The sequence below is a fragment of the Chrysemys picta genome, chromosome 2 (genome assembly GCF_011386835.1).
Source record: "Chrysemys picta bellii isolate R12L10 chromosome 2, ASM1138683v2, whole genome shotgun sequence".
In the NCBI taxonomy this organism is placed as follows: Eukaryota; Metazoa; Chordata; order Testudines; family Emydidae; genus Chrysemys; species Chrysemys picta.
Window position 1 is genome coordinate 117,147,166 of NC_088792.1, and position 26,639 is coordinate 117,173,804.

Below are 26,639 nucleotides of genomic sequence, written 5' to 3' on the forward strand. Positions count from 1 at the left end.
CACTGTTTTTCTTTTTTCTGTGGCCAGGCAGGAACTGAAGGGTATTGAAGCCACACCCCCTTTTTAGTAGAGGGTCTCACACTTTATTACTTCTGTTACAAACTCATTGCACATACTAGGGGCTCCTTACATTCCTCCATTCCCCCCGCCTCACCCTGCAAAAAAGCTCCCTGTATGCTACCCTCCCACCTCCCTCTATTTCAGGGACTGTCTCCCTGCCACCCCTTCCCCCCCTCATGCCAGGATGCTCTGTGCGCCCCCCCATGCCAGGGTCCCCCATTTTTCAATCCCCTTGCCAGGGGCTCTGTATGATCTCCCATTTCCCTGTTCTGGTTTTCACCAAAATCAACAGGGTTCTGCCCACTGATACCCAGACGTTGTGTGAAATTTTGGAATTGATTAGCTGCTGTGTTCAAAAGTTAGCACTTTACAGACTAATAAAGAAGTGCTCACTTCATTTGGTCAATAACCTCAGATCCTGTGCTAGGAGTAGGAGAGAGGAGGTTTTCAATAAATGCTGCTTGCTGGAAACATCTGTGCTTACACACTAAAGGTGTGTCTCTCTTAGAACACTGCATCCATATGGGCAATTCAAGAAAGCAGAGTGGTTTTTAGAGTGCAAATAACAGGAAACTGTTTTGCAATTCCTTGTTAGACTGTTTTCTCATGGCTGTGTGACTTACTTCCTATTAATGCTATATGCACACAAAGGAAGAAGTGATCTCCAAATATGGTGCATTTGGAAGACAGCTGAAATTTCTTTAGACATTTCATGTTGCTTAAAAATGGACATTGTTAGTAACCCTGGTAATACAGAGCCCAGCATTAACATGGTAATTTGTTTTCCAAACAGTTCCTTATTCATAATATTAAAACCGTACAACTAATTTTTCAACAAAGTATGTGTGTTTAAAACAGCTAAAACATTTCCTGATAAATTAGAAACCTTTTAATGATACTTAGAAGTGAATGCTTAGAGATGAGAATAGGACCATCCTTATGCTGCTTAAACTCTTTGATTAACTTCACTTCTGCATAATTGGGACCCACCTGCTTTAGCTGATAAATGGTTTTGGAATGATCACCACCAGTAATCTGATCCAGAAGATCATCCACTATTTTCTTACTGTAACTTCCAGAATCTTTCACAAATTCCTGTAAGCTAGAGGAAATGAAGATAAGGAATATTTAATCAGAAACTCAAAACGGTTGCATTTACTAAGCTGAAGCTTGTGGCTTTTAAAAGGATTGATAGTTTAATGGAAAGGAGCAGTTTCCCTCTCCAGAAAGTGATGGCTTTGCCACTGCTATCCCACGCAGACCATACAAACTTGAAATAAGAGTTTATCAAAGATAAAAAAAAATTTAGTTTGCTGTAACAGCATCAGAAACCTGAACAGGTCTGAAAGTAACATGCAAGATTGAAATATTTTACATTTGGCTTCATTAAAGAAATATGCAAAACTGACTCGGAACATATTTTCTATAATTTTTCTAGTAATAGAAGAAAGAAAGAACAGTGATATTTATTTAATGAATTATACCATTACTTTGCAAGATCACACGTACTACCACAGAATAGATACGCCAGGCATTATTCACACCCTGGGCTCAGAAATTTTGCCCTGATCTCTGGATGTTAGACTTCTTCCCAGCTACACAGGATGCTTCTCCCCAGCTACACAGGACTTACAAACCTTTAGTACAAACTGTTGTTAGAACTTGAAATATTTGTTCACTGAAAAATAATTTCTAGACCCCATTATTTCTGTCACAGAAATACCTGCCAGTTTGACCCTGTAAGCCTTTTATTTCAGCACCCAAACTAGCAAACTAACAATCTTTATCACTTTACAACTTCAAAGTGTGGTCAACCCTTAAGTAAGCAGGCCTTGTAACAGCCTTGTAATGTAGGTTAATAAATACTATCACCACTTTAAACTTGGGAAAATTTAGGCAGAGAGGTTTGCTCTAAGTTGCAGAGTAAGCAGTTTTAGAGCAGTTATTAGAAATCCAGGAGTTCTGGGCTCCTACTTCTTCTATGCTTGGCCCATTAGTCTGCATTGCCGCCCTGTATTTTGCTGTGAAAAAGCAATATGGAATATTATCTCTGCTAATCTAAGGAAAAATCTCTTTTCACAAAGGAAATAAGACAGGCTTAGATTTCCCTGTTAAAGAAATGCTTACCTTAAGGCACATTGTATCCCAGTTTCATCACCATATGCTGAATATAGCAGTTCCATTTCATCTGATTTCAGATCATGAAAGATAGAGTTGTTTTGCATTGAAAGTGCTGTACTAGCACTTGTAAGAAATGTGACTAGAATGAAAAAAAGGAGAAAAAGATAAAAAGATTATCTTGAGTGTAAAAGCTCATCTGGAAAGAAAATAAGTCCTGTTTCCTTCCTGAAGAAGGTATAGAATGCTACAATGGTCCAAGGTCCAGTTCTTTTATATCAAGTCCTGACCTAGATCAATGCCAAAAGGGCATTGCAAGACCACAGAACCAGTGAGACTATTTTAAAGTTTGATTTTTATGACCCACTGGGAAAATCACAATTATGCCACTAGAAAGCAAGACATTTATTGCTATCCACGGGGCTAAAACATCTATATTTAGGACTGGCCAGTCATAAAATATACCATCTAAAAACCACATTCTGTTGACCACCTTGCTTTCTTTTGCTAATTTAATTCCAATATTCATAGATTCATAGATTCTAGGACTGGAAGGGACCTCGAGAGGTCATCGAGTCCAGTCCCCTGCCCGCATGGCAGGACCAAATACTGTCTAGACCATCCCTGATAGACATTTATCTAACCTACTCTTAAATATCTCCCGAGATGGAGATTCCACAACCTCCCTAGGCAATTTATTCCAGTGTTTAACCACCCTGACAGTTAGGAACTTTTTCCTAATGTCCAACCTAGACCTCCCTTGCTGCAGTTTAAACCCATTGCTTCTGGTTCTATCCTTAGAGGCTAAGGTGAACAAGTTTTCTCCCTCCTCCTTATGACACCCTTTTAGATACCCGAAAAATATGATTTAGCTGAAGCCAGCATTTTTATTTGACAACCACAACTTCAATTCCAGACTTCAGCAAGAAAACAAAATATTATGAGGTGTTAGTTGCCAAATCATGGCAGACTGAAAATTATTGACAAGTTTTACAAAATTAACTTAAACAACAAACAATGAACCACCCCCACCTTCACTACAGATTTAATAAAGTGACACTTACATGTTAAATCCAATCTCCTATGATCTGCTGGGGCTAAACATTTTGGCAGACCAGTACACATTTTTTAGCATCAGTACATTTTGTCCAAGCAATGGTAATTGCCAAATCATCAGAAAGAAGAAGTTATTCACTTGGTGCAGTAATGATGGTTCTTCAAGATTTGTGTCCCTATGGATGCTCCACTGTAGGTGTGTCTGTGTCCCTGCACTGCTGATCGGAGAACTTTGGTAGCAGTGTTTGTTGGGCTCGTGCATGCACTGTCTCTCCTTGTGCCTTGCCACGAGGCTAGCTGGCATGCAGGCTAACCATCCTCAGTTCCTTCTCTACTGCCGAGTCACAAATGAGAACTCAGAAACAGAGGGGAGGAAGGCAGATTGTGGAGCACCCCTAGGGACACGTCTCAAAGAATCTGGCCGTGGGGAAGTTTAGGCTTGAAATTAGACGAAGGTTTCTGACCGTCAGAGGAGTGAAATATTGGAATGGCCTTCCGAGGGAAACGGTGGGGGCGAGGGACCTGTCTGGTTTTAAGATTGAGTTAGACAAGTTTATGGAGGGAATGGTTTAATGGTAAACCATATTAGCTGAGGAATACCAAGCAATGGTAGGCAAACAGTATAATGGCTAACAAGGGTTAGGCTGGAGACTCTTGCCTACATGCTCGGGGTCTTGCTGATCGCCATGTTTGGGGTCGGGAAGGAATTTTCCTCCAGGGTAGATTGGCTGAGGCACTGGAGGTTTTTCGCCTTCCTCCGCAGCATGGGGCAGGGATCTCCAGCAGGAGGGTTCTCTGCCGATTGAAGTCACTAAGACACAGGATTTGGGGACTTCATCAGTAGAGTCAAGGGAAGGGTAGGGACGGTTTTGTGGCCTGCAGCATGCTGGGGGTCAGACCAGATGATCATAATGGTCCCTTCTGACCTTAAAGTCTATGAGTCTATGAATCATCATTACTGCACAAAGTGAGTAACAACTTCTTCTTCGAGTAGGGTCCCTATGGATGCTCCACCATAGGTAACTCCCGAGCAGTACTTCTGGAGGGCTGGGACTTCGGAGTCGGGTCGGTTACAGATGACAGCACTGTGGAGCTGAAGATGGCATCAGAGGCAGAGTCCCCAGTGATCACATAGCGTTCTGCGAAGGTGTGGACTGACATCCATTTTGCCGCTCTGTAGATATCTCAGATAGGTACATCCTTAAGGAAAGCGACAGATGAGGAGATCAATCTTGTGGAACATATATGTATCAAGTCTGGAGGGGTCATGTTATGAATTTGGTAGCACTAATTGAATTCGAGACCCACTTGGAGAGTCTTTGGGCTGATATTGCTGAGCCCTTAGGTCTTTCTGCCATAGAGAGGAACAGTCTAGAGGACTTCCTGAAGGCTCTTGTCCCATTGAGTGGAATGCTAGATGTTAGGAGATCCCTAAGGTATGAAGCATGGCCTCCCTCTTGTCTTGGTGAGGCTTGGAGTAGAAGATAGGAAAGTAGATTGACTGATTCATATGAAAAGAGGAGATTGCCTTAAGAATGAACTTCGGATGCAGTCTGAGTGTAATCTTGTCTGGGAAGAATGCTGTGTAATAGAACTTCTTGTACTTCCCTTGAGCATGAGCTTTCTAGGTGCCCGAACCACGGGGGAGCCATGTTTTGATGCAGAGAATCCCCAAGTTGAGATGTATGGTTTGCCCTTTGTCCTGTGAGAGGAGGTGAGGAGTGGTCAGAAGGGAGATCAACGGGCACACCGCGAGCGGCATCAGGTAAGGGTACCAGGTCTGCCGTGGCCAAGTAAGAGCAATCAGGATTATGTGAGCTCTATCCCTCTTTACCTTTAGCAGGACCTTCAGCAGAAGAGGAAACGGAGGAAAGGTGTAAAAAAAGGTCCTGGTCCCAGGGGAAAAGGAGTGCATGGCCCAGAGAGTGCTGTCCCATCTTGTTCTGTAAATGGCTAACAGGTCTGTGGACGGTATTCTCCACCATATGAACAAGTCATGAAGTACTGACAGTATCAAGTTCTGCATACCTGGGAGGTAAGCTGTGGACAAGGTGACGTTATGAGAGATGCACCAGTTCCATAGCTTCATTGCTTCTGTGCACAGAGAGGGAGACCTGGTCCCTCCCTGGCAGTTGATGTAGTACATATAGGCAATGTTGTCTGTTAGGATTTTTGTATGTGATCCTGCTATTCGGGGAAGGAAATGGGCACTGGCATTCCAGACCGCTCTCAACTCGAGGTGGTGGATGTGTAGGGATCTCTCTCTTCAGGTGACCATCTGCCTTGCGTCGTGAGGCTGTTTAAATGCGTGCCCCATTCTATGATCGATGCATCAGTGGTAAGGAGCAATGATGGGGATGCCTGCGAGAAGGGAATCCCCTTTGTAAGCATTGGCTGGGTTCTTCCACCGGTCCAGGAAGTTTTTGATCCTGGTAGATAGTGACAGGGGGTTGTCCAGACTGTCTCTTTTCGGTCTGTAAAACAAACTGAACTATAGTTCTGTGCACCGCATATGGAGTCTGGTGTGTGCTATCACAGCTATGCTTGCCGCCATATGCCACGGGAGTTGGAGGCAAGAGTCTGGATGGTATTTGAGGACTGCATTGAGCTATGAGTGAGACCAGGGATAGGAACCTGTCTTGAGGTAGGAAGGCTTTGGCCTGTAGTGTGTCTAGGTTGGCCTTGAGTGTTGACTTTTGGGTGTTGATCTGAAGGCCCAGTTCTGTGAACCAGTTTATTGTGGCATCAGTGGCTTGATGAGCCTCCTGGAGCGACGGGGCTCGGAGGAGACAATTGTCCAGGTCAGAGTAGATCATTATCCCTTGTGAGTGTTGATGAGTAGCTACCACACAGAGAACTTTGGAAAATACTCTGGGGTTAATGAAAGTCCAAAGGGGAGGACTCTGTAATGGTCATGTCCCAGAGTAAATCTGAGAAATCATCTGAGAGCCGGTAGCATTGAAATATGAAAGTAGGTGTCCTGTAGGTCGAGAGCCAAAGACCAGTCTCTCTGTTCCAATGATGGAATGATCGGCAATAAAGTGACAATCTTGAATTTCTGAGCCTTGACAAACTTGTTGAGAGCTCTGAGGTCCAGAATAGGTCTCCAACCTCCCTTCTTTTTGGGTATTAGTAAGTAACAAGAGAAGAACCCCTTGCCTCGTAGATATTGAGGTACTGGTTATATAACTCCTAACTGCAGGAGTCAATCTATTTCCTGACATAGTAGACTCTCGTGAGAAGGGTCCCTGAAGGAGGGACAGGGAAGGGTATTGTGGAGGGGGTAGAAAGGTGAAGTGGATGGAGTATCTGGATAGGATAATCTCTAGGATCCATCTGTCTAATGTTGTGTGCTCCCAGGCACTGCGGAAAACTGCCAAATGGGTGCATGGTCACAGACAGTAGTGTGGAGTGGTATTGCAGCACCACAATCTGCCTGTCAAAAGTGGTGTTTAGGGGCAGAAGATTGGGATGAAGATTTAGAACGAACAGGTTTACACATTTAGTAAATTTTCCCTTTTTCTTTTGGGACTCATAGTGGCGCTGTGATGTGAATTGAGACAAATAGAGCCTGTGCTGGGATTGGGGGCTAAAACATCTCTTTGCCCGCCGGTATGTAGATTCCCAGTGACCTGAGGGTGGCCCTGGAATCCTTCAAGATGTGAAGAAAAGAGTCAGTCTTCTCAGCGAAGAGTTTCACACCCTCAAAGGGGATGTCCTCCACTATAGTCCACACCTCCTTTGGGAATCCCAACAGGTGGAGCCATGACACCAGTCTCATCACCACAGCTATGGAGATGGATCTGGCAGTCGTGCTGGTGGCGCCAAGAGCCGACTGCAATAATGTTTTTGTCACCAGTTGTCCCTCCTGAATGATGGCCTTAAAAGGATTCCTGAGAACTCTCCAACAACTTGTCAATAAAGTCATGTAACTTATTGTAATCCATGTAGTCGTATTTTGTCCTGTCTGGTAACTGGCAATATGAAATTGTAAGGTGGACGAGGAATATGGCTTCCTATCAAAGAGATCGAGGCGCTTCCAGTCTCTGTCATAGGGTGTTGCCCTGGAATGATGTTGTCGGCCACGAGAGTTTAGAGCATCCACCACGATGGAACTGGATGGTGGGTAGGAGAAAAAGAACTCTGATTCCTTTGTGGGGACATAATATTTCTTGTCTACCCTCTTGCACATTGGGACTACCGATGCTGGTGTTTGCCATGTCGTTTTAGCCGGGTCTAAGATCGCTTCGTTGATTGGGAGGGCAATTTTCAAGTACGACTAAGAGTGGAGGATGTCGATGAGTTGGTGGTGCACGTCTTTGACCTGACTTCCTCCAATGGCATGTGGAGGGTATCCACTACTCTTTTCACCAGCTCCTTAAACAGGCAGAAATCATCTGCCATGGATGGTGGTGAAAGCATGACCTCTTCATCTGGGGAAGAGGAAGATATGGCTTCAAGTGTTATCTCATCCTCTGTGTCCTCTTCTTGCTCCTCAGTTTCTCGAGGCTCTGAGGTGCTCGATGCTGCGGATGAGGGAGCGTGCCTGGAGGGTTGTCAGGCGATGCTGGATGCTTGTGAGAAGGCTGTTTTTGTACCACCCAGGGGTCCCAGTATGGCGGCATATGGCCTGGTGGAGGTGCACATGGGTGGCCATACCAAGATAGTGGTGGTGCTACCTGCTGGTACGTTCCCGGACACTGTTGATCCTGGGTCCCATATGGAGCTCGGGAGGAGTACTGCTAAACCCCGTCTGGCTCACTATCTGATCTTCAATAACTCAGACATAGGTTAGGGGTTTGTTACAGGAGTGGGTGGGTGAGATTCTGTGGCCTGCGTTGTGCAGGAGGTCAGACTAGATGATCATAATGGTCCCCTCTGACCTTAAAGTCTCTGAGTGATTCCCTCACTTGATAGTGAAGGGGTATGACATGATTGCGGGGATATACTCTGTGCTACTAAAGTTCTCCGATCAGCAGTGCAGGGATGCAAACACACTTACAGTGGAGCACCCATAGGGACACTACTTGAAGAAAACATTATTTTTTATCCCCAAGAAAGCATCCAAATGTATGCAGCTTCAGAAAAAAATGTCTATTGCAGAGGTTACATTCAACTGAACAATAATGAAATCAACATAGCATTTTAATACTGCTATTTTCATAAAGTTTGCTTTTTGTTTTGATAATTAATATTTGCATTCAGTTGCAAATGCAAATACTATAATTTAGAAAAATAGCTAACTGTACCAGAAATTTGGAGACAGAAGTAATCTGGAATTATTTGCTTTCTATAGTTTGATCAAACACTTACACTAAAGTTAAGCTATTTTCTTTCTACAGATTTACCTTTGTTTCTTCGTTCGTCTTTAAAGCCCAGTGTAGTGAAGCCAGGTAATAATTTGCTTGACAAAGAACTCAGATCCACTGGGTGAGTTTCTTCCTCTATAATAATTTGATTAAATAAAAAATTAATATTATACATTTAATGATCTTTTCAAAATACCTTAGTATAAATTTCATATATTCCTACTTATGGAATTAAGATTAAATAATCTTAATGAGTATTTGGATACTTGTCACAATGATGGAAAATGCCACAAAGCTAAATAAAAGTAAAACAAATAAATGATATGCATGAAGTACAGCCACAACAATCCAAGTTCTTGTTCTAATTTTCAAACACATTCAATTCAATATAGCAAAATTTCAATCTTTCAACCAGAAGTTTGGTTTGTTTTATTGTTTTTATTTTAAGTGCACAGTATCACCTTAACATTTCCCCTTCCCACAAGAGCTGTAACAGTAAGGTATTACATCATGCTTCAAGTTTGGATGCTTCCAAACACACACACACACACACACACACACACACACACACACACTCTAGAATGAATCATGTAAACAGTAATATGTTTATAGAGAACAAGGCTAAAATGAAAAAATAAGAATGCTAAATTAATGTACAAATTGTAACTGTGATTATGGGGACTTTCTGCTAAAGTTGCATAAAAACTGTTTCATTAAAATAGTGAGCACAAGAGATGCTGAATGTGCACTGTTTCCATACTTAATGAAAAACACATTATTATACTTACAATGACCTCACTTCACATTAAGAGATTGGGCCATTTGTCTGACTTGTCAGAGATGTGCTGCCCCTTTAAGACCTAGAGATTTACCAGAGTTACCAGCTACAGCAGCCCCATAGCACATCAGCATGGGTACCCTAACCCATCCTCCCCATCTCTTCCAGTTACTTGGGGGGTAGATATTCATACCCACATCTGTGCAGTAAAAGCCCTCTCTTTTACTTGGACCAGGCTGAGCAGCACTCATCCTCCTGCCCTCAGCAGTTAAAATACCAGGTTTCATCATAATCCACGGTGGGCATTATGCTAGTTGCTCCTTTTTCGGGGGGGGGGGGGGGGAAGGAGAGCTGGGCAGGAATTTTTCCCTCACCACCAGAGTGGCCAAGGTGAGGTGGGTTTTTTCACCTTCCCCACAGCAGGCTGGGGGCTTAGTGGGCAAAAATCTAAAGGTTAGGCAATGATGTCACAACTTATCATGTAAGCTTGGGGCAGATATCCAATGCAGGTACTACATAGGGTATGGATATGGTGATCAGATAGCATGGAGTGGGAAAGGATTTAAAGGAGGTATTCTTTAGAAGAGTAGAAAAAGCGGTGGGGGGAGATCAGGACTCCTATGACTGGAATGGCAGGGACAGCCCCTACTTTATAGCCCTCCCTTAACCCTCATTTGGGGAGTGGGGCAAGGTGGGTTGGCTGGGGAACAGGATCAGTAAGGGGGTCGGGGCGCCTGCCAGTAGCCCCCTCGGCATATGTAAATGATTATGGAATTATCTGCACCGTACAATTCTATCTGCTGGGTACTTCCAGACACTTAGGAATAAAGCTGCAGCCTAATTAAACCACATTCAGTGTCTTCTTTCCTTCCAGCACTGCTGGACAATGGCATTCTCCTTTATAGTGTCACAAAGATGTACAATAACGTATTATCAATATTAGATTTCTGGCTCCACTGCTCACTAGTGAACTCTCTCAGCTCCCTCCTTCTGGAGCTTCCCCTTCCTGAAGCTCTCAACCCAGCTCTGCTCTTCTTCTGAGCTCTCTCACCGTTTCTGGACCCTGGATTCTGAACTCTGCCTGACCTTCGGGCTGTATCTCATTTATAACTCTCAGAGGCAGCCCCGCTCTTCTCATTGCACCAAACAAGGGTGCACCTGGACTGAAACAGGAGAGCTGGACCCTGTTTCATTTGAGAGGCCAGCTACCCTGTAGCACCACAGTTACCATTAGAAATACATCGTTAAAAGAACTAAACACTTACCTTCTGCTTCTGGATCTGATGAATTAACCACACTGAATAATAAAGATCCATCTCCATTCTTTTTCAGATAACCCATCTGTCAATAGAAGTATATGGATAAAAGAGTGGCCCTTATACCAGGGGTCTCAAACTCAAATGACCACGAGGGCCACATGAGGACTAGTAAATTGGCCCAAGGGCCGCATTTACTGACACCGCCCCCTCGCCACCCTCGGCCCCGCCCCCACTCCACCCCTTCCATGCGGACCCGCTCCTGCCCCGCCTCTTCCCACCCCTTCCCTGCCCTGTCCCCATTCCAACCCCTTCCCTGAAATCCCCACCCCAACTCTGCCCCCTCCCTGCCCCCAGGGGTGTGGTGGGGGCTCAGGGCAGGGAGCTGGGATGTACGGTGCAGGAGGGGTGAGGGGTGCGGCAGGGGGTCAGGGTGCGGCAGGGGGCTCAGGGCAGGGGGTTGGGGTGCAGGAGGGGTGCGGGGTGCAGCAGGGGGTCAGGGTGCAGGGTGCAGCAGGGGGCTCAGGGCAGGGGGTTGGGGTGCAGGAGGGGGCTCAGGGCAGTGGGTTGGGGTGCAGGAGGGGTGTGGGGTGCAGCAGGGGGCTCAGGGCAGTGGGTTGGGATGCAGGAGGGGTGTGGGGTGCAGCAGGGGGCTCAGGGCAGGGTGTTCGGCTGCAGGAGGGATTCAGGGGGTGGGCTCTGGCCCGATGAGCACCGGGGGCAGGGCAGGTTCCCTGGCTGCCCTGCCCCCGCGCCGTTCCGGGAAGCCGATGGAACCTGGGGAAGGAGGGGAGCAGGGGTCTGTGTGGCTGTTGCTTCAGGCACTGCCCCCAGCAGCTCCCATTGGCCGCGGTTCCCCATTGCCCCCGGTGCGTGTCGGGCCGGAGCCGCTCTAGGTAAACGCTGGGGGGAGAGCGGCGGCGGAGAGGGGGCCGAGGAGCTCGCAGGCCGCAGAAAATAACTCTGAGGGCCGCATGCGGCCCCCGGGCCACATGTTTGAGACCCCTGCCTTATACTCACCATTATAGCTCAAAACAATCCAAATTTGAAACACTGAGATTTTAGTTTACACAGGAACCTTTGAAAACATTTCCTAGCTGAACCTGGCCTCTCTTATACTGCACTTGTATAGTCCTTTTTCAATAAAATGGAATGTAGAGTCTTGGCTGTACGGTAACTTCCTTCTAACGAATGCTTCAAAGAGTGAAGGCGTCCTTTGGAACAAATGATACTTTGTCCCTTATCTGACTTCTTATCATTCTTAACTCAGACCTAAAACTTGCTCCCCAGGCAGGAAATCCCATATTAATTCTGGACCTCAGTTTCATTTGTTCCATTTTCTAACAATAAGGATTTTTAACTGTCAGCAAGAGAGCGTAACTCCTTCCTTATTGAGCTTTCTAAATCCCTGCTCTTTAAAGTGTAAGAGTGAAATCCTGGCCCCACTGAAGTCAATGGGCATTTCACTAGTGACTCCACGGGAGCCAAGATTTCACTACAGGTGTCCACACTGCCAAGGCTAGACTGCTCTTTGTTCCAGTAAATGCGACCATCGTGCCCATCCTCCATCACATCCATTTCCAAATCCAGTGTGAACTGCTTGTTTTCACATCTCTCCAACACTTGCTCCATCCTGTGTCTGGGACATAATATCTTCCTGCTTTCTTGCCACTCACTTCACCCAACTGCTACAGAATCACAGGAATCACATGAACTAATTCATCTTTCTGTCTCTAAGTCTACCTCCCCTGTAAATTTACGACTTCAGTTCTCCTTTGGTTAAAAGAAACAGCAAACTTTCAATTACTTCAAGTGGTGCTGAATCAAGCCCTTAGGGGAAAAAGACTATAATCAGAGGATCAGGACTACTTGAGCACACGTCTGAAGCTTTGATCAGGAAGAGGACTGATAAATAGGATTTGCAGAGACACCACCACATGCTGATGACAGAGTAAAGCAGAAATATTACTACTCTTGATCCAAAAAGCCAAATACCTGCCTCTTCCCCATATCTGATGGATGGGTGCTCATTCATTCTTCTATTTGGAACTTACCTGCTGCTATTACTTTAAATCTCACATTAAATATCCCTCTCTTTTTTGCTCATGATTTTCTTTCTTAAAGCACTTAAAACTTCTCTTAAGAAGTGCCACAAAAAATTATTTCTAAATAGTTTATTAAACTCCATATTACACATAATGAACTGGGTGATGCACACTTGGAAGGGGGAATGCACAAGAATGATACCTTCATATCACAAAAGAGCAGCAATTTACACCAAGAAAGGGTTTGAGGGCGGGCCAGCATTGGCTGCAGCCACTGGGTCTGTACTAGCCTGTATTAAAGCCTGGGCCTTAAAAGCTGCACATATGGAGCAACTTACTCCTTCTCCACATGCTCATCCCCTCTTCTTGTGAGCTGGTTACATTCTGCATCAACTAGCCCTCTTCAAAATGTTTACCAACTGGCTGTTTCACACAAGACTGCTGCTGCATGTGGCTTTCAAAGGTCTGTTTGGAGGCTTCCAAAAGAGCCTCAATTCCCAGTATGCCCTTCTAATGACACAATGAAGCAGAAGGTCCAGTAGGAAACTATAGCTTCTCTCCTCTCTCCCCCTTGCTGAATCAACTGTGCTTACGGCAATTCCTCCTAACAGTCAGGGAGATAAGATGCAGGAAAGTAAGTAAAGTTAAAGTTACCAACTATGCCCTCTGCCCATCATCCAAGCTCTCCAGCAAACCTTTCCCTCGCAATGACCACCAAATGCAGAGGAGCAAGATGGACTGGGACAGTGGATGGGGGATGCACATGCATCCCGGGCCTTTTCAACTAAAGCAGTCTCTAGGAACTCCTGTCATCTTATGACATATGAGAGATGGGGGTGTGGAATGGAAAATGAAATTGAAGGTTCACTACAATGTTAAGTCTGCACATGATAAAATTAAACAGTTGCTGTAAACCTCAATGTCTGCCTCAATGGAGGACTGGAGCTAAAATAAATAAGCTATTCAGGACTCTGATATAAGCAAAGTCCTGCAGTCTTCAAAATTTCCCAAGTTGCTATTTCCTACAGCACCCACACAACTCACAGTACAACCTTGAGTAGCACCCTCTGCCCCGCCCACCCCACAAAAACAGCTTGTCACACCTACCCCATCATCGATGGCTGGGCAAACTTGTCAAGGTCACAAAGCTAGGCTCAGCACTTATGTTGGCCTTAGTGGCAGCTAATGAAGGAGACCCCCTAAATGATGTAGTTGACAACTAGGCAGCCTGTAAGCATACCCACATCTATGTTATAACGGAACCCTCCTACCCTAGGAGCAGCACTGGTGGATGTAATCTCTGGAGCCAGGTTCAAGACAGTTTAGCCTGCTGTTAGTGCCCCAGGTTCATCAACACAGCCAGGTGCAGATAGCAGGGTATGTTCTTCATGTAGTGTCACTCAAGAATGTGTTGTGTGTTGTGAGTAGCAGTGAGCAACTGGAGAACCAAAAAGAGTTTGGGGAGGAGGGGCACTGGGATCTATACCTGAAGTAGGAAGTTAGGAAAATGTAAAGATGAACTCCAAAAGGGGAAAGAATTCCTAATAACCCTCAAATACATACTAACGCTCCAGCTACCTGATAATGTGGTAGACATTAGAATCCTGCCACTATGTTACAGTCATCTCTAAGGGTAAGGACTCCAAAGCAGCTAACCTAACTACCTGACTATTTTCTCCTGGTGAAATTCCGCAGAGAACTGACATGAGACCTACATGCCACTTAAGAGCCACTGAAACCCTAATTAAATGGCTTAAATGGGACTTAAGTGATACAGTCCTTTTGCTGGTCTTCCATAAAAGGTGAATTTCACCCACCATAGACTTCACGGCACTCCGGAAATGTAAGCAGTATTAGGGTTACCATATTTAAAAAATAAAAAAGAGTACACTCCACAGGCCCTGGCTCCGCCCTTTTCCCACCTCCGCCCCTTCCCCAAAGTCCCCGCCCTAACTCCCCCTCCTCCCTCCCAGCCACGCGAAAAGGGCTGCCCGAGCACTACCGGCTTCATGGTTTGCCGGGCAGCCTCCAGACCCTGCGCTCCCGGCCAGCGCTTCCCCAGTGCAGCTGGAGCCTGGGAGGGGAAGCACCCAACCGGGGGCGCAGGGTCTGGAGGCTGCCCGGCAAACTGTGAAGCCGGTAACGCTCGGGCTTCGGGCAGCCCCTATGCCTCCGGACCCTGCGCCCCCGGCCGGGCACTTCTCCTCCCCGGCTCCAGCGGCTCTGCTCCTCCCCTGACTCAGACTTCGGCTCTGTTTAAGAGCCAAGCTGCCCGAGCCAGCGCTACCGGCTTCGGGCAGCCCCGTTGCCTCCGGACCCTGCGCCGCCGGAGCAGAGCAGCTGGAGCCCGGGAAGGGAAGTGCCCGGCCGGCGGCTGGGGTCCGGAGGCAAGGGGGCTGCCCGAAGCCGGTAGCGCTGGCTCGAGCAGCTTGGCTCTTAAACAGAGACGAAGTCTGAGTCAGGGGAGGAGCAGAGCAGCCGCAGGAGATGAAGTGCCCAGCCGGTATTTTTCCCGGACATGTTCGGGTTTTTGGCAATTCCCCCCGGATGGGGGTTTGATTGTCGAAAAGCCGGACATGTCCGGGAAAAACCGGACGTATGGTAACCCTAAGCAGTATCCACAGAACTTATTTCTTGAGATGTGACAAATATTTACAAGTCAGACACTATATAAAATGGTAGACTTGACCATGTTGTAGACCTTGCTGTTTGGTAGATATCTGTTGATCCTGTCTCGAGCTTCATCTGCTGCATGCTCCACCAAGGCCAGGACATGTTCTTCAGCAGTGCTGTCTGTTAGACTGCATGCATTTCCTTCAGGTTCAAATATGCAACTACAACAGAGTACAAATTGTTCAAATAAAAATGGAACCAAACCCATTTTCAAAACAATCTAATGTTTCATATTAACCAACATCCAACACACATTCTTGTTTCTGATGACAAGTGTGAATTTTAAAGTTTACTTTTCAGTTGAACCCTTTTAACTAAAATAGCTACAAGCAGTTAAATACAAATGGAAGAACCACGAACCATACATTAATGGAACAGGACAGACAGTTTGAGCTACTTCATATATAAATATAAAAAAAGTGTAGAAAGGGAATGTTGTGGAAGAACAGAGAGAATGCATCATCTCTGTATTATATACATTTTAAAAGAATAATTTTGGGTCTAAGGGGCTTATGAATTATGAGGTCACTAGGGTACCATGAGCCATTTCTCAGGTGGTATGTAAGGCGCTGTATAAATTAGATTTCAGGATGGATAAAAGTCAGTAATTAAAAGAAAAAATCAGATTTTTTTGATAAAATGCTTTTTGAGGGGAAAAAACCTATCTAAAGATAGTTTTAATTAAGATACATTATAGGTCAAAGATATCTCATCATGGAATAGGGATTATAAATTCTAATTCTATAGTATGAGACAATATATTCATGTAATGTTTAAGAAAAGTTTTGTAAATGAGTTCCAAAAGTTCATGTATTAGGGACCCAATTTTATGGGGTTCTAGGGGCTTCTGTATAGATTATTTAGGTTAATCTTTCTGTCTACCCAATGGGTCTCAGTGCTCAGTCTAGACTATACCATCAGAGATGCTTAGTTTTGCAGTTCTCAAACTGTGGATTTGTGTCTCCAGAGATAATGTGCTTGTTAACAGTAAAAATGTTTTTAAATAAATAAATAATATACAGAGGTGAGAAATAACTGACCTCAACCCTATTGTCCCTCTGCAAATTTGTGTACACAGAGTCAATCCCTTACCTCTTTCTAAATGTGCAAAGTTTCAAAAAGTTCAATGAATAGAAGATTGTTGGGGGCGGAATAGATCTGGACAAAGAGAAGTTGAGATAAATGTGAGAAGGGAGGGACAGGCAGTAGAAACAAATGTGAAACTGTTTGAGCAGCATATTCCAGAAGTCTTGAGGTCTTTCTGAGTATAGCCTTCATTGATTTGAGATCTACCATACCATTTTCTCACCAGAAGGGAAAACCTATAATGGCAGCAGGCCATAAAAGAGATCCATTTGGGGGAATATTTTAATGAAGTTCCTCTACCTGTGGCTAAGACGGGCATGTGTGCAAAGTGAAAACAGTGCAACAAAGAAATGCAAGCTCTGTTTGCCTAAATGAAACAACATCATGAGAAGTGTTCCTTCTCAGGAGGAAGCTACGTTGAAGATGATGAAAAGAACATGTCTGAACATGCAGGATCTTCAGGTTGGTAAACTTTTTCATTACATACTTCTTTCCTAAGGACTGCCTGTCTTCCTTCTGGACTATTCTTGAGTTCTCATGTTTGAGCAAAAAATATAGTAGTTACTCTATAGTACTCTCATTTTAGATGCAGTTGTGAGAAAAATATAAATAGCTGAAATAGGCAGATCTTCCTTTAACAATTTCACCTTTAAAGTAGTACTGAGTGTTAGTGAATGCAATGAGTAATACTAAATGAGTAGTATGGTAATAATAATTAAATAACTGCACTGACTTATTTTGTTTAGGAGAATCAATCCTCAACAATCAGAGTTCTGAAGACTATCCACCTTCAAGATCACCATCATTTTCTATAGTTTCAGAGTTATCTGCCAATGATAGTGTTTCAGACACATCATGTATGTCACATAGCCACAGTCTATAACCTGTAGCAAAAAGAAAAAAAAATCTCCATCATCCAGAAACAACAATAGATAAGTTTATCATAAGAACCAGCAGATTACAAAAAGTAGTAATTGATGTAAAAATTGCCCGGTTTGTTTATGCAACAAATTCTCCTTTCCATATGATTGAGAGCCCACACTTCATTAACATGGTTCAGTCATTAAGACCAGGATACTGTCCACCCAACAGAGCAGATGTTGCAGGCAAATTGCTGGATAAAGTGCATGAAAAAGAAATTGAGCACTGTGCAAAAGGTCTAGAGGGTGAAATTGTTAACGTGAGTCTTGATGGGTGGGGCAATGTCCACAATGATCTTGTTGTATGTGCTTGTGTGACAACAGAAGAAGGGAATGTCTTCCTTACAGAAAACGGATACATCAGGAAATGCACATGGAGCAGAATACTTACCAGAAGTAGCAGTAAAAGCTATAACAAACTGTGAAAAAAAATTCAAATGTCTAGTACGCAGCTTGGTCATAGACAATGTTGCAAATGTATCCAAGATAAGAAGAAATTTAGAAGAGAGTCCCAAGCTAATAACATACGGTTGCAGCGCTCATTTGATGCACCTCCTAGCCAAAGAGTTCAGTATTCCAGAAATAAAGGCTAATGTTGTTGAAACTGCAAAATGCTTCCGTAACAACCATTTTGCAGCAGCTGCTCTGAAAAAGGTGGGAGGTAACTCTCCCACAAAACGTGCAATGGAACTCAGTAGTGGACTGTTTTGAGCACTACAGCAAGAGCTGACCTAATCTGATGACAGTTTGTGAACAAAATTGTGAAAAAATAGATGGAACTGTCACAGCCAAAGTTCTCAACATTGGGCTTAAGAGAAATGTTGAACACATGCTGAGTACCCTGAAGCCTATTTCTGTAGCCTTGAACAAAATGCAGGGAAATAGCTGTTTTATTGCTGATGCTGTTGATATTTGGAAGGAACTGAGTGAGATCTTAAAAAGAGAAATATGCAATGACAGAGTTAAATTACAAGTATGAAAAAAAACGAATGGGACAATCACCATCTCATTTTCTTGCAAATATTCTCAATACTCGGTACCAAGGTCAAACCGTAACTGTTGAAGAAGAGGAGTTGGCTAGGACATGGACATCCAGCAATCATCCCTCCATAATGCCAACTATAATAAACTTCAGAGCTAAGGGTGAACAATTCAAGAAATATATGTTTGCTGATAATGTTTTAAAGAAAGTCAGACCAGTGAACTGGTGGAAGTCACATAAGCACTTGGATTCAGAGACTGTTGAAGTTATAATCTCACTTTTAACAGCAGTAGCTTCTCCTGCCAGTGTAGAAAGAATATTTTCTTCCTTTGGACTAATTCATTCCAAATTGAGAAATGGTTCGGGACGTGAAAAAGTAGGAAAGCTTGTTTTTCTTTTCCAGATTATGAACGAACAGGAAAATGAAGGTAAAGACAACTGAGTTAGCTGCAGAAGCCAATATTTTAAATTTCTCATGTTGGCCTGGCTGACTTAGTAGATTTATTTAAAAAAAAAAAAATCATTTAACTATTTTAAACAATTTTAACAAAAACAAGTCTGAATTTAAAAAACTTGAATGTTTAACTATATTCAAAAAAATCTCATGCTTGTATTTTTAAACTATTATATGTTTGCTTTTGAAGAAAAAAATCCAGAATACATAATGTTGTTGTTTTAGTTAAATAAAACAATTTAAATGTCTGTCTGGTGATGTTCTCCTCTTAATACAGCAGGGCAAAAAAATCCTCCAAATATTAATGATTAACCTGTTGAATTGGAGATATTTATGAAGTCATTGGGAGGTGAACTATCTGCTTCAATTACCTTTGGTAAATGAAATAACCAAACAATCATTCATTTTCTGATATAGCTGTAAAACTAATCTGAAAAGTTTTCAAAATAAATCACTTTAAATATGTATAATATGTACCTTCTAAAAATGAAACCTACATCTATCTCTGAGTTGTGAAGAATATGTATTAAGCTTATAACAACCAACAAGAATGCACTTTTATGTAGAAATCCATGATTAAATCAAGTCTGACTAGTGATTTAAATCATGATTTAAAATCAAATCCACCCTGTTCGATTTCCTTACACCAATCTTTTTTCCCCTTCTGTGATCCTTCCAATCACTCAGCATGCAAGTTACATCAGTATAGAATCCCTTAAACCCAGTGGCCCAAATTCAGATGGGATGTATAAACAGCAAATATTGCAAAAGTCACATTTACAGAAAAATGCAAAAGGTCACAGGTACATTTTGAGCAAAATATCCTTGATTGTCTGATAATTAGGGCTGTCAATTAATCGCAGTTAACTCATGCAATTAACTCAGAAAATTAATCACAATTAATTGCAGTTTTAATCACACTGTTAAATAAAATACCAATTGAAATTCATTAAATATGTCAGATGTTTTTCTACATTTTCAAATATATTGATTTCAGTTACAACACAGAATACAAAGTGTACAGTGCTCACTAGTATTTTTATTACAAATATTTGCACTGTAAAAATGATTTTTCAATTCACCTCAAACAAGTACCGTAGTGCAATCTCTTTATCGTGAAAGTGCAACTTACAAATGTAGATTTTTTTGTGTTACATAACTGCACTCAAAAACAAAGCCATGTAAAACTTTAGAGCCTACAAGTCCACTCAGTCCTACTTCTTGTTCAGCCAATTGCTAAGAGAAACACGTTTTACATTTATAGGAGATAATTCTGCCCACTTATTTACAATGTCACCTGAAAGTGAGAACAACAACAATAATGCATTAATTAAATCTGTGACTGAACTCCTTGGGGAGAACTGTATGTCTACTGTTCTGTGTTTTACCCACATTCTACCATATATTTCATGTTATAGCTGTCACGGATGATGACCCAGGATGTTGTTCGTTTTAAGAACACTTTCACTGCAGATTTGACAAAATGCAAAGAAGGTACCAATGTGAGATTTCTAAAGATAGAGACAGTATGTTTAAGAATCTGAAGTGCCTTCCAAAATCTGATTGGAACAGGGTGTGGAGCATGCTTTCAGAAGTCTTAAAAGAGCAACACTCCAATATGGAAACTACATAAACCAAATCAATCTTCTGCCGGTGGCATCGAACTCAGATGATGAAAATGAACATGTGTTGATCTGCACTGCTTTGGATCGCTATCAAGCAGAACCCATCATTCGCCTGGATGCATGTTCTCTGGAATGGTGGTTGAAGCATGAAGGGACATATGAATCTTTAGCACATCTGGCACGTAAATATCTTGCAATGCTGGCTACAACCGTGCCATGCAAATGCCTGTTCTCACTTTCAGGTGACACTGTAAACAAGAAGCGGGCAGCATTATCCCCTGCAAACGTAAACAAATTTGTTTGTCTGAGCGGTTGGCTGAATGAGAAGTAGGACTGAGTGGACTTGAAGGCTCTATAGTTTTACATTGTTTTATTTTTGAATGCAGGTTTTTTTTGTACATAATTCTACATTTGTAGATTCAAATTTTATGATAAAGAGATTGCACTACAGTACTTGAGTGAACTGAAAAATACTATTTTTATAGTGCAATTAATAAAAAATAAATATAAAGTGAGCACAGTACACTTTGTATTCTGTGTTGTAATTGAAATCAATATATTTGAAAAAATGGAAAACATCCAAAAATATTTATATAAATAGTATTCTATTATTTTTTAATCGCGTGGTTGATCTTTTTAATCACTGGATAGCCCTAATGATAATATTATATCCCATTAACTAATAGTTTAAAAACATTAAAAGCTTAGGTCTCTGAGACACACTCAACATTGGACGGAGTCAAATTTCTACACTTCTGTTCAGGAAACTTGATCAGTAAGTTATAAAGACCATGGGTGACATTTTCAAAAGTGACTTAGGCACTTAGGATTCTAAATGCTTAAATTACTTTTGAAAAATGGAACTTAAATTTTTTTTTTGAAAATTTTACTTCACAACATTCTACTGGAAAAAACCCTAAAGGGTTCCCTCTCCTCCTTTTTATCATGAATGACTCATGTACAAACATGTATCTTTAGGTTCTGGTTGTGCTCCCATTGCAAAAGAACTCCTGCTGACTATAATGGTACACGATCAAGCCCTTCAGGTTGTGCAAGATGTAAGTTGGTAAATGGGTGTGAATCTAAGGGCAGGACTTCTCTATCCGCCGGATCGACGGGTAGAGATCGATCTATCGGGGATCAATTTATCGTGTCTTGGCTAGACGTGGCTAAATCGATCCCCGAATGCGCTCCCCGTCGACTCCGGAACTCCAGCTTAGGTCGACCCCACCCCTAGTGTAGACCAAGGCTAAGTAATGAAGCCCATTGAGGGGGCCAGGAGAAGGTGCAAACCACACCGAAATCACTTCAGAATTTGATCTCCTGGATGGAATTAGAGACCAGTAATTCAGTTATTTGAGTTTACACTTTGGTAGAGCACCAAGAGGAAGGATGGTCCAGTAGACAAGGTATTAGCCTGGGACCCGGGAGACTCAATGCCCTGCTCTGCCACAGACCGCCTGTGTTTTGAGAATAAGTACATTAAAGACTGCGAGGTCCTCAGATACTATGGTAATGGGGGCTGTAAGAATTAATCAGAATTGGGGCCCTACTGTGCTGGGCATTGTACAAACCTAAATGAAGGTGTTCCTCCTTATTTTGTATGTAAATGATGTTGAGTCTGTATTCCCATTAACAGAATCCTACTTCTATTTTACTCTCCTCAATTCCATCAAGTAACCCATGAAAAATAAACCAGTTTTATTAATGAAAGCACTAGCACTTACACTGTTGAACAACTCTCTCCCACTACAGTAGAACCTCAGAGTTACAAACACCTCGGGAATGGAGGTTGTTCGAAACTATGAAATTTTCGTAACCCTGAACAAAACGTTATGGCAGTTCTTTTAGAAGCTTACAACTGAACAGTGACTTAATACAGCTTTGAAACTTTACTATACAGAAGAAAAATGCTGCTTTTAACCACCTTAATTTAATTGAAACAAGCACAGAACTGTTTCCTTACCGTGTCAAATCTTTTTTTAAAACTTTCCCTTCATCTTTTAGTAATTTACATTGAACACAGTACTGTACAGCACTGAATTTGCTTTTTTTTTTGGTCTCGGCTGCTGCCTGATAGCATACTTCTGGTTCCAAAAGAGGTGTGTGGTTGACCGGTCAGTTCGTAACTCAGGTGCTCATAACTCTAAGGTTCTACTGTATAATAATTCCAGTCAATGCAAACACTCAAAAACATTTGAAGAGTTCTATTTTTAACCCCACACCTCGGTAGCTCTCTCGTACACACACGGAACTGCTAAACTAATCTCCTGTTTCTTCCATTAGCCACTAAAGATGATTAGCAGAGCTGTCAATCACCAGGGCTGTTCCAAAAATCTCAGTGGCAGATTATATTCTAAATTTTTTTATATTTAAAAGGACACCATAAGCTTGGAAAAAAAGCAATAATTGACTGGAAATTTTGGACCTAATATAGTTACTAATTACAGTAAGTAAGATTACCTTAACTGAAAAATGTTTGCAAAAAAGTTTACTATTTTTTCCAAGTGTGTTTACTCTGTTCATTTGACAAAATTGCTAGTTTTACTGTTTCCTTTGATAAAAAGACCCTTATAAACAACAAGAGGGGAAATATAAAACATGTTTAAAGGATTTGCATCCTGATACACAAACCTTCAGTTTAAAAAAAAAACTGTACTATTTACTAATTTTGGACTTTTTTTTGCAACATGTATTTCATAACTTTGGTGTCAAAATAGACACCCTTTAAAACTTGAAGTTCATAATTTCTCAGCAGGCTTGACATTACTCACAGGAACTATTTCTGCAACTTCAAGAACTCTGGGGAAATGTGATGAGAAAAGGTGACAGACACTTGGAGGTGAAAGAGGCTTTAAGCCACCATTAAAATAAAGTCAGATCTTAATTTTAGAGCACGTAAAAGAGGAGGAGAAAATATTTAGCTATTCATCAACAGTCAAGTCAGGTTAGTTTGTAGAGGGAGGTATATTCAACCTTAGAAGCAATGTGGTTATAGATTTGGAATCATCAACCTGTGAAACTACTGCATGATTAAATTTCATGTTAACATTGTATTACTTAAAGTATCAAACACAAAACTGCAAAGAGTTGCTCCCTACTCCTTACCCAAGCCTGGCCTGCTGCATTGATCGAGAGTACAATAGCTGCCACAAAGCAGTATGCATTTCCATTAAGACCTTTACCTAATAACTTCTTTACTTGGCTTTTTGGATTTCTTGGCAGTCTCTACTTGTACAGGAACGACTTCAGGAACAGGTTCCTCAACAGCTGTGTCTTCATCACCCAAAAGAGCTGCCTGCTGAGAAAAATCCATGTCCTGCATAAACGACATGCTGCGCTTCAAAGCTAACAGCCGTTCCTAGAATCAGAAAGGACAGAGCGGCAGGGACTTTACCTTTCCCTCATAGCCAAGATGCTATGATAATGGGATGGGATGGGAATGGCCATGGCCTTATTTTGCTCCTATTGTCTAACTTCCAATGGTGATGCAACATGATTTGGTCATGGTAGCATGGCACCAGAATTTCTGCAGCCCGACTTTCAAGAAAAAGTAAGAACTACACAAGTAGATACAGCTGCCTATTTTACATATAGACTTACCATAACTGAACTGCAACACACATGCAAGGTAGCCTACAAACATTAGTCCACATCAACAACTATTCTACAGTAACAGACAAGGGGAAAATCCCTCAAATCTTTTTACAGTCTTAAAACTTTTTAAAAGAGCTCAGCTCATTTAAAATCGATAGGGTAAATGAAATTTATTTCTGGAGTGAAACCTTGTGTCCAAAGTTTCAGTCTGAAACAAATTTTTATAGTTGGGTTATATAGATTTAGGCCCTGTTTCTGCTCCCATTAAAGTTAGTGGCAAAGCTCCCGCTGATTTCAATGGTGCATAATCAGGACCTAAGAGAAAGGGGGTTTATAATGGAAATGCCAACAAGTCCTTAAATATAGCAGCACGGGTGGGCACTGCTATAATTAATGACAGATGGATGAAATAATGTTTATCACTATGACTGATTATAGTACTTGTCAGTTTAACAAATCTTTTCTGCTTTTTGTTTTTAATAGATCTCTTACTTTGCTCATCATCTTAAAGCCTGTGTGGAGTATCTTCTTGGCTAGCTTGTAGTAAACAGTATCTGGTCTGTTGTACGTCATTGCATTATCACACATCAGTTTAAAATCTGCCTGAAAAATACAAAACACAAGAGTTGCTAAAACTTCATATCTCCTTCAATAACTCAACATAAAAAAGAGCTCCAGATAACATCCTGTGAAGACAGCCACATTAAGACGCATTCAATGCAAAGACATTTTGAGAACACCAAGAAGTGTCCAAAGACATTAAGTGAATATGAGTCAAAAGTGTAAAAGTGACTTGCAAAGGGTTGCGCCTTTTTTGCTTCCTTATGATGTTCAGTGAAGTCCTGAAAGGTTAAATTTTATTTATTTATTTTATGCACACACAACTTTTTTCTTGTTCGTTTTTTAAACTCAGAAGTAGCTGGAATATAAAGTCAGGTTTTTCTTGATGTTCCAGGAGGGCTCACTGGCAGGATGGAGTAGTCACAGATCTGTATTGTGAGCTCCCTCGCACATTAACTAAAGGTTTTTGGGTCACAATCTTCAAGACATTTTCCCCCTCCCAATCATTTATTCCAATTTAAATTAAAACGATGTAAACAAAAGCATAGGACAAGGAATTTTAAAACTGCCTGAATAAAAATCAGTTCTCTTAATCTGGTTTAATTGCATGACATCTCTGTGTTACTATTACAGTTCTATAGTGTCTTTCAAGAGAAACAGGGGACAAAAGAACAGAATTTCTAAAGTAAAAGCATTTTTGAAACTACCTTTCAGACATCCTTTAAACATAAAAATAAAAAAGTAGAAAAGGCATAAACACATTTTTTCTTCTTTTGCTTTCCATGTCACCTTTAAAATCTGCTACTTCTCACGTCTGGACATCTCTAAAGGAATCAGTAACAGAGGTATATTCTGATGTAAACTGGATAAGCCTTTTAAGTCTGCAATTCCTTTCCATGCACATTAAAAAAGAACAATATTCATTATTATTGTCTCATAATAACCCAATGGAAAGTAATATTAGCAGTTTTACATGAGATCCATGAACTAGTTAAAAAAATTCTTCTGTAGACTTGAAATGGATATGAAAGTTTCATTAGATTGCAAAGCAAGAATCAAAGCGAACACTCAAGTCCCTTGGCCCTCATTAAATTAGATTAGGGCATGTTAAATTAGATCTAGCTTGACAGCACTGGTTCCCAAAGGTGGCTATAACTCCCACTAACACTTTAAATATTGAAAGGGTGGCTGTTCAAACAACTAGATCTGAATGATTCTCTGCACACAAATCAGGTAGCTACTCATGCAAATCATAATTTCTTGGTCATTTGTGCATGAACATACCCTATCTGTTGTTGCACTTTTGTGCAAGGAATTATGTGCCTTTTTGAAAAACAAGCCTTTGGAGTTTATAGACTCGGGGCCAGATTTTCAAAGGTGTTTAGGCATTTTAAAATGCAGATTGGAGCCTAATGGGATTTTAAAAAGCTCCTAGGTGCCTATCCTTGGAGTTAGACACTTAGGTGCTTTTGAAAATCCCATTAAGTGCCTAACTACATCTTTAAAGTGCCTAAAGACCTTTGAAAATCTGGACCTAAACTCCTAACCAGATTCTGATCTCAGAAGAAACTCTTTAAATTTAAAACTTTTTTTTTCTTAAATTTCCTGGTTCAAAGCAGGGATTGGGAAAGTGCTGCTTTGATACCTAGGGCAGAAGCCATCAATACAATGCTAAAGAAGCAGAGGGGCACAGTCACAGCTGCTGTGACTACTTGAGGTTAAGTGATTTGCCTCTTTGATTAAAGAAACAACTTGAGGGACAGAAATGGGGGATTGTGAACAAGGGCACATGAGTGAAGGAGCAAACAAGGTAGGGAGTCTGGGCTCTATGCGACATGACTCCTGAAGAGCTGTTTGGGGAGGACAAAAGTCTTTTCCTAAGCTACTGGCCTTGGAATAAGCTTCACTCCTTGGCAGCAAAGCTATCGCAGGCTCCCCTCACCCAATCTCTTTCCTTAGTTGACGTGTACGTTTCTGAATGACTCTTCTCTTACACGGAAATATTTATTCAGGTCAAGTACCTCAGATAATCATAACTGGTGTAGCAGCAGTTAAGAGTTCACTCCTGTAAACAGAACTAGAATGAACATTTATGGCTTTATAGGTAAAACCCAACAGC

General features: G+C 41.9%; 1 protein-coding gene across 6 annotated transcripts in view; it reads right to left on the reverse strand.

Moving 5' to 3' along the window:
• The window catches only part of BRD9 (bromodomain containing 9), a 57,180-nt gene that overhangs the window by 15,261 nt on the left and 15,280 nt on the right, over positions 1-26,639 (reverse strand). Inside the window, exons 6-12 of one of the 6 annotated variants that reach the window (XM_008169354.4) lie at positions 24,452-24,562; positions 23,548-23,660; positions 15,324-15,456; positions 10,587-10,662; positions 8,583-8,678; positions 2,188-2,320; positions 1,051-1,162 (exon numbers count right to left, since the gene is read on the reverse strand). In XM_008169354.4, coding sequence (XP_008167576.2) covers positions 1,051-1,162; positions 2,188-2,320; positions 8,583-8,678; positions 10,587-10,662; positions 15,324-15,456; positions 23,548-23,660; positions 24,452-24,562 — 774 coding nt within the window. Of the gene's footprint in view, positions 1-1,050; positions 1,163-2,187; positions 2,321-8,582; positions 8,679-10,586; positions 10,663-15,311; positions 15,457-23,547; positions 23,724-24,451; positions 24,563-26,639 lie in introns of all 6 variants that reach the window. The other 5 variants (XM_008169353.4, XM_024106190.3, XM_024106189.3 and 2 more) reach the window with 5 other exon arrangements.